The sequence below is a fragment of the Quercus robur genome, chromosome 1 (genome assembly GCF_932294415.1).
Source record: "Quercus robur chromosome 1, dhQueRobu3.1, whole genome shotgun sequence".
NCBI classification, from domain to species: domain Eukaryota; kingdom Viridiplantae; phylum Streptophyta; class Magnoliopsida; order Fagales; family Fagaceae; genus Quercus; species Quercus robur.
The window spans coordinates 13,898,713-13,910,888 of record NC_065534.1 but is presented as its reverse complement, the minus strand read 5'-3'; the positions used below and the strand labels follow the sequence as shown (position 1 = coordinate 13,910,888).

At 34.5% G+C, this 12,176-nt stretch overlaps 2 protein-coding genes across 4 annotated transcripts in view; one reads left to right on the top strand and one right to left on the bottom strand.

Moving 5' to 3' along the window:
• The window catches only part of LOC126722114 (DNA polymerase epsilon catalytic subunit A-like), a 29,441-nt gene extending 23,846 nt beyond the window's left edge, over positions 1-5,595 (top strand). For all 3 annotated transcript variants that reach the window (XM_050425275.1, XM_050425279.1, XM_050425267.1), the window contains 5 exons: positions 674-784; positions 929-1,099; positions 1,201-1,413; positions 2,713-2,819; positions 4,762-5,595. In XM_050425275.1, the coding sequence (XP_050281232.1) occupies positions 674-784; positions 929-1,099; positions 1,201-1,413; positions 2,713-2,819; positions 4,762-5,122 (963 nt within the window). In that variant the 3' untranslated portion in view covers positions 5,123-5,595. The remainder of the gene's footprint in view (positions 1-673; positions 785-928; positions 1,100-1,200; positions 1,414-2,712; positions 2,820-4,761) is intronic.
• Positions 5,596-6,717: 1,122 nt separating this feature from the next.
• LOC126722108 (flagellar radial spoke protein 5) lies at positions 6,718-11,294 on the bottom strand. The gene is given in 10 exon segments (XM_050425260.1): positions 6,718-7,085; positions 7,189-7,308; positions 7,516-7,627; positions 7,949-8,028; positions 8,128-8,216; positions 8,306-8,370; positions 9,226-9,342; positions 9,479-9,563; positions 11,167-11,251; positions 11,253-11,294. Coding segments are annotated over 10 exon segments (978 nt in total). The 3' UTR covers positions 6,718-6,902.
• Between the last annotated feature and the right edge of the window lie 882 nt (positions 11,295-12,176).

Below are 12,176 nucleotides of genomic sequence, written 5' to 3'. Positions count from 1 at the left end.
AATCAAAATTCTTTAAGGGTATAAGAGTAATTTTATGGATTTGGAGGGAAAGTAAAAAAAATAAAATATTGGTGGATCCATATAAGCAATTTGTCTCCATACTTCCTTTCTCTCCTCTCTTTCCTTCCAACCAAAGGATGATAAGTCCTTTCTCTTCCCTTATGTCCTTCATTTTAATCAAACATGTAAATGTACCCTCCATGTACTCTGTTTTTAGTCCTACTTAATCTAAAGCATTTACATTCTAAACTATCCCTCTAAATCTTTAAAACGATTTTGATTCCATGTTATCCACTAAAACTATATCATTTGCAAAATGCATATACCAAGGGAAAAACTCAAATATTCTACATTCTTATTCGTACCGAGGGAATATACTTAAATGAAAGTTTTGTCTTATACCTAAAAATTTTATTCCTCAAATATTTATTTGAGTGGATGGATGCTTCAAGTCTATTCTCCTTTGCAAGTTTAATTAAAATTCTTGACGGTTGTAATTTCAAAGTTAAATGTTGATACTTCCCGTCTACATGGGTTGTACCCCTTTGTGTTTATCTAATGAAATATTTACTTATAAAAAAAGTTTATTCTTTTTCTTCTTTATTACCTTAATCATATTCATTAGCAAACTAGACTCCATTTGATTTGTGGTTGCTTTAACTTTTAATGATAGTATAACTATGGTGGAATTCCGGCCAAAGCTGATGATATTGTACCTGATGAATCTCAAGTGGATATTGTGTCAAGCTGGAATATTGCTGAATACTTACCCAAGAAAATTCAGGTAAGCTTCCCAGTGATGTTTTTACTGTACAGTGAAAGGCAGCTAGGGGAATATCAATATAAGTATCAAACAAAATTTCTATTTTTAGTGCATTCATATACTTCCCAGACTGACTGGTTCAGTCATTTTGTGTTCTTCCTGCAGGATCATTTTGTTTTTATCGTCTCTCAGTTTATGTATATTCCCTGGAGTTATGCACAAAAGCAAGCTGCAATTAGAGCCTCTTTGCAGGATGGCAACTTGTCTACTCCGTCAGTGACTGTTGCAGGTGCTGAGAATTTTGAGTCACATATGACAGAATATCTAAAAGGGCAGGTATGAATAAGAATGCTTGTGACCAAAGGTTGTATGACTTTTGATTCCTCAATGTGGGTAAATACTAATTGGATTTATGTATTTTTATTAATATTCTACAGATCAGCTCTTACTTCACAGACAAACTTTTGGGTATTGTTCGTGATACCATTCTTCATATGAAGGGGATGAGCAAAACTGAAAATGACCAAAACTTATCTTCTGGGCTCCCACAATTTGCTGATAAAACCCACAAAGGGGATGCTGCGCTTGAGTTCATTAAGCATGTGTGCGCTGTTCTGGCCCTAGACCAAAATGTTCAACATGATGTTCTGGTAATACTTTTTCTATTGATTTAGGCATTATACTATGTATATAGTGTCTGTTTGGCAAAGATTATTTTTGCTAACTTATTTTACTATTTAGCTTATTTTTGGTACTATTCATGGATCCTACTGTACTTTTTAATACTCTTTATGGGTTTCACTGTACTATTTCAGCTAACTTTTACCTTTATCTACAGTACTTTCAGCAAAAAGTTTTCAGTTTTAGCAAAATAAGCGAATCCCAATCAGACCCATAATATGCAGACGCAATATTTTTACTTTGTATGATATAATACAAGAGAATGTTTGTCTAGTAGCTTAATATAAACATTTGCAAAGAAACCCAATAAATAGATGTTTGATGTAGTGATTTGTGGGTTTTACTAGTTCTCTATTCTTTTTACCCTTTTCCCATTGGAATGCTCTCTACTTTCTAGGAGTAATTGTTAAATGGTATAAGTTTTGGTGTAACCTCATAGTTTTTTATTTCATATATTCCTTTTATTTTATTTTTTTGCTCATTTTATCTTTTTTGCTTAGGGTTTTCAATTATTTTAAGATTTTACAATATTAGATTATCAAATTTATTTAGTTTTCTATTTCAATATTGTAGAATCATATGATTTTCAAGTCACTTTTGAAGACCCTAATATCTTATCTGGAATTCTGGTTCTAACAAGGTTGTTCTCACCTGAGATTTTTAACAAATAATGCATAAACTTTAGCATTAAAATTTGATGTATTTTCAAGAGTTTGATCACAGAGCCTATTTTGTGATTTCATCATTGTGATACATCTAAGATATATAAATTAAAATGTTACACAGATGAACTAATGGTCATGACCACATGCCATGAAACATTAATTTCAACTTAGCCATTTGTCATCTACCCAATGCAATTCCTGATTCTGCATCATATTATAATTATTATAATAACAATTTGCATGCTTGCTTCTGCTGGCTGACTGGTTGACAATTGAATGATAGGGCTCTAGATATTGAAAATTGAGGAATATGAATCAGGTTACTGATGCATCAATATGCATATGTACATATACCTATCAACAAAAGAAATATGCAGATATACATTTGAGGTTGGAATAATTGGAATTTTCTTTTCTCATGCAACCTTAATATTTCGCTGGTTTATGGTTTAAACTGTGTATTATATGCAACTGAACTCTTCCACACTTACTCATCTTCAAAAGCTCAACTCTTCTGACAATTGGTACAGATTGAAATGCTTTTCCTTATGGGTTTCCTTGGTCAGTAAAGTGATATCTTGTTCATGTGCCCATATTCCACAGGTGATGAGAAAGAATCTTTTAAAATTTGTGCGTGTGAGGGAGTTTGCTCCAGAAGCTGAGTTTCATGATCCTTGCCCATCCTTCAATTTATCAAATGTCATTTGCAGGTAAGAGATTTTCTTAAGAGGTTCCCAAAAAATCCAGTGCTTTATTTTTCCTTCAAGTTGTACTATTGGGAGTCGATAGGAGATAATTAGTGACTGGAAAAGTATATGAAAAGGGAACATGTCCATAAATAAAAGAAAGCATACAATGCCTGTCCAAATGATATACAAATAAAGTTGGTAATAGCACATACACCCGGTGGGTTTTGATCTTGCAACTACACCCTCCACCTTGTTTTTAGATTTAAGATAAAGCTAATTGGCCAAACAGGCCTGTTATCATGACCATAATGACCTTACACACCATCTCTTTAATGTGAATAAAAAAAATGCAAAGCTAACATTTTAAGTGCTTCTAAGTTGAGTACAAGTGACTTTGACAAGAAGTGGTTGATGCTAGAAGCACAGAAATTTTTGTTTTGTTTTTGAAAGTCAATTGTATTTTATGTTTAGTCTTATTAGTTAATTCGGTTACTAGTAATTTTTATTTAATTTTCTAGAGTTGAGGTTAGTTTTGTAATTGAATAACTGGCTTTCCCTAAGTCAACTAGAATTAGGGTTTAGTCCTAGCAGTCTACATAAGCTTGCTATTTTATTCCTATGGATACATGTTTGATTGATTTATAAAATCTCTCTGGAATTTTTCCAACAGTCCAGTGTTAATTCCAATTACTCTAGGTGCTGACTACTAGGTTTGTTCTCCCTTGCTTGGTGTTGCTCTTAGGTTATCTATACTCTCTCTCTCTCTTTCTCTTGGTTAAAACAATTCAATTCATTAAGATAAAGAACATTGGTCAATGTTTTTTTGGGATATATTTGATAGTATGGGAGTGGGGAAGAGGGGGGGGGGGGGGGGGGGACATCTTTGTTGGAAACAGCAGGAGATGCTAGTTGAGTTGCAAGGCTCTTGGTAAGAACATTTGTCAATTATTACGACCATAAATAGGTTTAGAGTGAAAATCAGAAATCAGAAATTATTTGATGATTTTATGTCTAAAACATTGAAGGTGGATCTCTGTTAGCTAGATTCAGTTAGACTGCATTACTCTCAGGTTACTATGATACATCAACTTGCTCATTTACCTCAATGTTGCTACATTTGCAATTTAATCTTATGAGTAGTATCAAATGAACAGGACCATATTTTGCATTGATTTTGGGGATCAAATTTCTCCCCAAATGATATATCTCATTTGGATAATTGAAAGGACGAACTTTACACAAAAGGATAGCCAACTTATGGGTGTGATGTGTAGCTAGACTAACATAAATGGACATAAGAATTGTGATGACTAAGTTTCCCAGGTCTGGCTTCACCTCTTGAATTTCTTTCTGAATGACATTGTGAATATTTGTCTGACAAACCAAAGTAGGAAATAAGGTTGGCTGAAATGATTTGCAATATATAGTGAATTCTGAAGGCCCAAATCTGGAAAACCGTTAAACATCACAACTCACTCAAGTGTACTATTGCGTTGCTACTGGAAGGCATGTAAGATATGCTCTAGATGCTAGTACTTGTGTATTGGTACAAGCTAGTACCCTAGTGAAAGCAATTATCACAAAAAGAGTGTAAAGTTTGTTATGGTATCCTTTAATGAGCCTTGCATAAAATCAAATTCGAAAGTTAATTTAATCAATATATAGGAAAAGGAGCCATTCTATACAAAAGTCATGACAGTACAATTTGTCATAGTGAAACCAGAGTCTGTATCGTGACAGGGGGGGCTGTGGAAGGCTGGATTTCATGTATTATGTTAAATATATCTGGTAGCTTGTTTAATTTATGCTCTTAGATGCTTGATCCTTGATTGATACACTAAAAAAGTAATAATTTAATCTTTCTTTCTTTTCATTCTCATTGAATTTGTTGGATCCAAATAGCATGTTTAACCTTTTCCAAAGTTCAAACCGATCACTGATAAACGTTCATTTTTCTGGACAGCTACTGCAATGACTGCAGAGAACTGGACTTATGCCGTGACACAGCTCTACTGGCTCAGGAGTGGCGCTGTGCTGTGCCACAATGTGGCCAACCTTACGATCGTGAGGTCATGGAGAACGCTCTTCTTCAAATCGTACGGCAGAGAGAACGTCTCTACCACTTGCAGGACCTGGTGTGTCTTAGGTGCAATCAGGTGAAGGCTGCACATTTAGCTGAGCAATGTGCTTGTGCAGGCCCATTTAAGTGCAAGGAAGATTTGACTGAATTCCGGAGTAAGATGCAGATTTTCTTGAAGATAGCTATTCATCAGAAATTTCAACTTCTCCAGGAGTGTACCTCATGGATTTTAGAACTTCAATGACTATTAACCTATAGTCTCCTATAAATTCAATTGGATGAGTGACCAATGTGGGCAGTTATTAAAAGATGCCTGAAATTGGTGAGCTTAAATTATAATGTTAGGGTTGAAGCTATTGTAGTTGAAGGGAAAAATAAATGAGGTTAGGGAATTGTATTGCTACTCATGACATAGGCTCAGGTATTGGTTCCTCAATGGGTAGATGTTGCTATAGTTATGCTAGGCAGGGTCTTCCATGGATTGGTCCCCATCTCTCTTTTTCGCTTTAGTAAAACTCATGACTTACATTTTCTATCCCCACTTTTCCGGGGGTGGGGGGGATTGGGGTTGGCACAAGATCTTTGGTTAAACGATGTATTACAATTTTTTTTTTCTTTTATTTGTAGATTGTGTATAATGTGTTATATCAGAAACTTGTATATAACTTTGAAATGATTCATTCAATCAATGAAATATAATTTGTATTCAGTGTACAATCCCTGACTACCAAGTTGAGTTGAGTTGAGGCTTTGACAAAAGCAAATGATTTGAGGTGCACACTTTGGATGAAGCTGTCTTTAAATGGTTTGCAATGGATACTGGCTTTAATGATAGTTTAGGCAAACTTGATGCTTAACGGTGTCCAATGAAAAGGGCTCATGTATCATTTGCCCCTATAATAACAAGTCCCTTTTAGTTTTACAGATACATCAGTCAATGCATGTGGATATAATGACCTAGAGGTGACGAAGAGTGCAGAAGACCCGCAACGGAGAGAATAGCTGAAAATCACAACGGAAGAGATATTTCTTTGGTGGCTCACCAGGTGGACCAAAAGGATTGCAGAAGATCAGGAGAAAAAGTAGCTAGGAAACCTCCAATGAGACTTGAGTTCTTGATGGCTTTCAGGGTTTTAAGCTTTTTGAATTTTGAGCATTTGCCTAACATTTAAGCATGTGCGGTTCCTGTAACCCGAGGTTACCACTTGTGAATATTAAAGAGTTCAAGTTCTGATATCTTCTCATAAGGAAAAAGAAAAAGAAAAAGAAAAATTGTTCTTATTATACAATATTTGATTTGGTTGTTTTAATTGCTTAGTTCTGTCCTTTAAAGGTACAAGGTTGATGTTGATCCACTTGTTTCTTGCCAGAGGCCAAGTGTCACTCAAGCTTTCTTAGTTCTTACCTCAGTTGGGGTATTGCACCCGGCATACTTCTAATCTTGGCTGTTAATTTAATCTAAGTGTCACTCAAGCTTTGATTTGATTATTGAATTTTTACCTTAGAGATATCCAAACCTTAAATTTTTGGATGTTTGACATCCAAATTAATATGTAGAATTTAAGTAGTGTTTCTAAGAAATGATTTATGTATAACATGAATACTATTGAATTTTTGCTTTAAAGATCTCCAAAGGTTTGGATGTCTAATATCCAAATTGATATGTAGAACTAAAATAGTGTTCTTAAGACATGATTTCTACATAACATGAATTCTATGATTATTTTGCCTTAAGAGATATCTAAATTGATATGTAGAACTAAAATTGTGTTCTTGAGTTAAGACATGATTTATGTATAATATGAATACTATTAAATTTTTGCCTTAGAGATATCCAAGTAGAAGGTGAAGCAAATGATTTATTATACGCCCATGTTCTACTCAATAACTTCGAAGCACATACATTATACTGTTATTATTATTTTTTTTGAGAGCCAAACGGAAAAGGTAGAAGGGGGTTCAAGTATTTGTAGGATCATTTCTTAAGAAAAAAAAAAGCTCACGAGGACATGCGATTCCAAGTCTCAACGCCTATATTCATCTCCACAATCACCAATCACTCTAAGAAGATCTTTCCCTTTTTTCGAGATTTCTTGTATGCTGTTTACATCATCATTGTCAAGAACGAGAGAAAAGACAGCATTTGACTCTTGAATATGGTCTGACAGCCCAAGTCTAACACCTATCATCGATCCCGCCACTGCTGGCTGCAGTTTTACAAATCAAACTTATCAAAGGTGACTTCACAATGTGGCTTATCGAAAGTCAAATAGATTCAAGCTTATAATAAAGTGGGAGAATCGATTTTACCTGATCTAGTATATATTTCACGGCAACAGTTGGGATTGAGACCCCATGTTTAGAAGCTACTTTTTTAAGTGTTTGAAGCAGTACTTGGAACTGGCTCCATCCTCCCCAGGCATCAACCATCTGCAATATATTGTAAACTTTCTATCAACGATTCAACATCATGCATAACATTTCAAATTCCCCTTAAAACCACACACACAAACCCCAACAAAAAAAGACTCCCACTCCCCGAATAGTATTACAAATTTCCAGATCACGATTATCCATCCAAAAAAATAAATTCCAAAATCACTATTGACAGGATATTTCTGTTCAAGAACATCATACCCTTTTATACTTTTGGAGGGAGGGTGTGTTTAATGAAGGGCCAGCAAAAGGAATGGACAAGTTGGTGTCAAGGAACTTCTCAGATAACAAACCACCCATTACTGTTCCATACCTGCATCAGAATTTTTTATCTTAAAAAAGAGAAATGCAAAAGAATGCTTAGTTGTCTGCCAGAGACTATAAAATGTTTTACCAAAATGAACATTGAAGTTGGTCATTCCCTCCAAGACTAAATTTAGATTATCACACTAACAAGGAATTATTGGCCAATTAATGAGCAAAAAAATGCAGGAAGAGCCAAACTTTTGTTGTTTTTTAAGAAAAAAAGACTCATGCTATATTACTGATTACATCCTATAGTAGAGGGTAATGCTTGATAGACAATATAACTGTGTGCATGTCTATTTTGGGAGAGAGAGAGAGAGAGAAATACGTTATAAGTTTGACTCCTGTAAGCTGACAAAGCTCCGCCATTTTCTGTTGAGGACGCACGTCAACAATTGAATGTTGCACCTACATTACCCGTACTTATTATTACAACAGAATATATGATGTAAGGGAGAACATTAAAATATTTAGAAGTAAAAGCATACAATTGTATCTAGCATATACCTGATTGCTCACAATGGGAATCTTGTTTTCTAGGATTATTTGCAATCTTTCTGTATCGAAATTTGTTAAGGCAACAGTCTTGATTTTACCTGCAATCCACTTGCTGAAATGATCTGATCAAATCGAGAAATGCAATCTGAGATATTAAACGTATCTTAATGAGAAAAATGATACTAACCTTCTTCTTTCAGATCTGTAAGGTGTTTTAGTGCATCAAGGTAACCAGTATTTGAGTAATCCCACCTATTTCAAGTAGAAATTGAGAAAAATGCCATCAGAGAATAACAATCTTAAACAAATATTAGTTTAATACTCTATTTATTGTCTATTAGTTTGGATAAGTTGGACCTAATACAAGGAACATCAATTCTAAGGAACATTAATTGTATTTTTGAGGTAATAAACTAGTACAATGTACAAAAACTATAATGTATGGGATAGTAGCAAGAAAGAGAAAAGATAGTGAAAATAGAATTTATTTGGACATGCTTGTATACTCTGACCACATGGTAATTATTTATATTGGAGTTTCCTTGTTACACAAGTTACAAGTGTCTGACAACGCATTATTTGTCAAACCTTTTGTCTTATGAACTGAACAGTCTGAACTCTGAACCAATACTTACGCAGGGTTAAATGACATAAGTTTCCAATATAATTACAGTCAAACCAACTTCTATGGAAAAGTACATCCAGAAAATGGTTCCAAAAAAATCCTGCCAGTACCTGGTTTGATGCAGACTGGAATACTCTGTTATATGTAAAAGTTACCCACCCTGACAACCTTGCTTGCCTCAACAAACATCAATACTAGCATCAAACGTCAACCTTAGCATATAATCTATTCCACATACAATTTTTTGACAAATGGAGCCTTTTTCCTCTCTCTTTCTTTTTTGGCTGAATAATGGATCCAGATCAAACAAAAAATTTCATTGAATTTCTAGCTCCCTATCCAAATATAGCATGATCATTTATTGTATATTGGATTACCTACCAAGCACTAAAATAATAGGTATTCACATCACTAAAAATTATGCAGCCATATCATCAATTATCACACTAGGTTAGCTGAGTAGGAAAAAAAAATATTTATACCAATGAAACTGAAGCATATCCAAGGAAGCCACATCCATTCTCTTCCGAGAAACATTAATACTCTCCCGGACATAGCTACTTGTCATCTTAACAGGTGGAGGCACCCATTTAGTAAGACTGCATCACATAACAGAAGAGGCAAACATACTGTAAGGGTTCCCTTTCTATATTGTCCAACAAAAAGGTTTTAGTTTCTTTCTATTCAACCAAAAAGATGCAAACTGGATTAGTATAATAAGTAGGAGGCACTCACCCTCTTATCTTCTCCAAGAATTCAGGTGGGCGCTCTCGACGAACTCTATTGATGAAGATACCATAAAGATCTTCTGCAGGCCCATCTACAACATCATAACAGTCAAAACAATAAGAAAACAAACCATATTTCCCGAACTTAAATCCAAAACCAGTTGACTAATTGTCATGAATCCATACATTATGTGTGTGTTTGCCAACAACTTTTTCTTTTTAACTTTTTAGTTTATTTGTTTACGTACAATTTTTTAAAAACTCACTTTTTTAAAGTATTAACTATACTTAAATCAACTTTTGACAAATAATCAAATAAGCTTTCAGCAAAAAGCTATATCCAAAGGAACACTATAATGTGTTGTAATTCAATTGGCTCCTTCTAGTGTTTCTAACAGAGACATTGAGGGTTCAAATCCCCTACCCCTAACTATCTAATTATCAAAAAACATAAAAGACAATCCAAGAACTACAAAGCATTATTAACTATCTAATCTAAGACATCATTCAAAGGTTTAGACATTCCATAAAATTGGCCAAACAGAAGTCCCTCTGCATAATAAAAACAGTTAGAAGTAGCATTAGTAGTATACATATATCAGCCATATCAAAAGTGGTGAGTCCAGCATCAGCATATTTAAGCATAGCATCAGTTGCATTGTCCTGATCAATTCTACCCCAGCCACCGCTCGTCTGCCACATCCCATTCACGACCCTGCAGATATCCAATGAATCCTTCCCATTCTTGACTACAGTTCTTCGCTTCTCTTCACTTAACACACACCTTATTGGTCCCAAATTCAGTTTTCGTGGTCTATTACTGTCTCTTTTGGTGTTTGTTATTGTTGAATTGAACGTGAAAGTGAATTTGCTCAAGGAATGGTGCAACAACTCTGCCATTTCAAATAAGACAGAAGCAGGTTGTGGTCTCTGCTTTTCTAGTATATATCCTTTTAAACACATACCATGTACAACAAATTTTTGTCCTTATCTCCTACTGTCTCTGCGCCTTTACTTTCTACAAATGCTATCAGTTTTGTAATAGTCCCAAAGTTTGTACCAATTTTGCATATAACCCCCTGTCTTTTTCCTTTTTTAAAAAATATAAATAAATAATACATCTCACATAGTTATTAAACCTGAACCGACTGAGCTAGTTGGGCCAAATCCTTGATAGTTAGACGGGTTTGAATCCGTGCATAAAACCTGTTAAAACCCAATTAGACCCCATGAATTCTTTGTAACCCGTTCAACCCGAGTTCTTAAAAAATGTGTATCAAATTTGTTAATAAATCATTTTAGAAAAGATTTAATACCAAGTTTGTAAGAAATATAAAAATCTATCAAAAAAAATCTAAAAATATTTCCTAAACTAACTTTTTCCCATAACGGATATATCTAATTTTTAAATTTATTTTCATAATAAATAAATTAACATTTTGGGCATTTTGAGAAAAAAGAAAAGAAAAGAAAAATTATTTCAACAAACAAAACTTAAAAGGTACAAAAATGTAATTAAATAGGAATAGAGGGTTCAAAGTTCAACAAAGCTGAACAGGTGACAAGCAAAAGGCCACGTGGTTTATTTAAAATCCAATAAAAAGTCAGAAAAAGTTTAACACAGCCCAATAGAACCTGCCACGTACAAAGAAAGAAAGAAAGAAAGAGAGAGTTAGGGTTTTGAGTAGTGCTCACAGTGATCGGCCATGTCGAAGGTGGAGAGGCCGGAGTCGGCGTAGCGAAGCATAGCCTCAACGGCGTCGTCTCGATCGATTCGGCCCCATCCCCCACTGGTCTGCCACATTCCGTTGAGGACTCGGCATATGTCGAGGGAATCGTTCCCGTTGGCGAGCGTGACTCGCTGAGTCTCCTCTGTTCGCACGGCGCAGCACTTCACGCTCGCTCGGGGCCGAGTAGTAGTGGTGGTGGATTTGATATGAGAGAGATTGGCAAAGACAGGTTTTACAGTGGCTGCCATTGCCATTGCCATTGCCATTGCCATTTCCACTGTTGTGTGGAGTATTGTGTTTGTGTGGTGAGGAGTTGGGGATAAAACTCATTGCCGTTTGGATTTGGCGCGTTTGATATATACGTTATGCTTCTTCTATTTTTGGGAGTTGCTGCAAAGACACTTATACCCTTACATTATCTTTTCATGCATGGAAATATCAAATACTAGTCGGAAACCCTTGCAACGCACGAGATCTTACCTATTTATAATAGACTAAAATAATTTTATAAAATTTTAAATTGATTATGAAACTATACTATTGTGTGAATTGCTCATATTTTTTTGAGTTACAATTTGATGAATAAGTCATTACTTGAACATGCAATAGGTTGCAAAAAATCTAGCTAACAAATTTAGATATTGAAAAAAAATAACTAAAAAATTCTAATGTTAAAACGTCCGAAAGGAAAAAAAAAAAAAAAATATATATATATATATATATGACTACCAAATAGAGAAAATATAAGAGAAAGATAAGTTACCTTCAAGAGAATAATCCATAGTTATAACAGTTGAAATTTGCTAAACTGTTTCAAATATTGAAAAAAATTGAACCCAAAAATTTAGATGGTCAAACTTTCAAAAGACAATAAAATTTAAAATCAAAAGATTCAGAACCTACAAATTATAAAAACAAAACAAAAACAAAAAGTCATTATTACGAGACAATTTCAGTAAGGATGGAAAGCTTTTC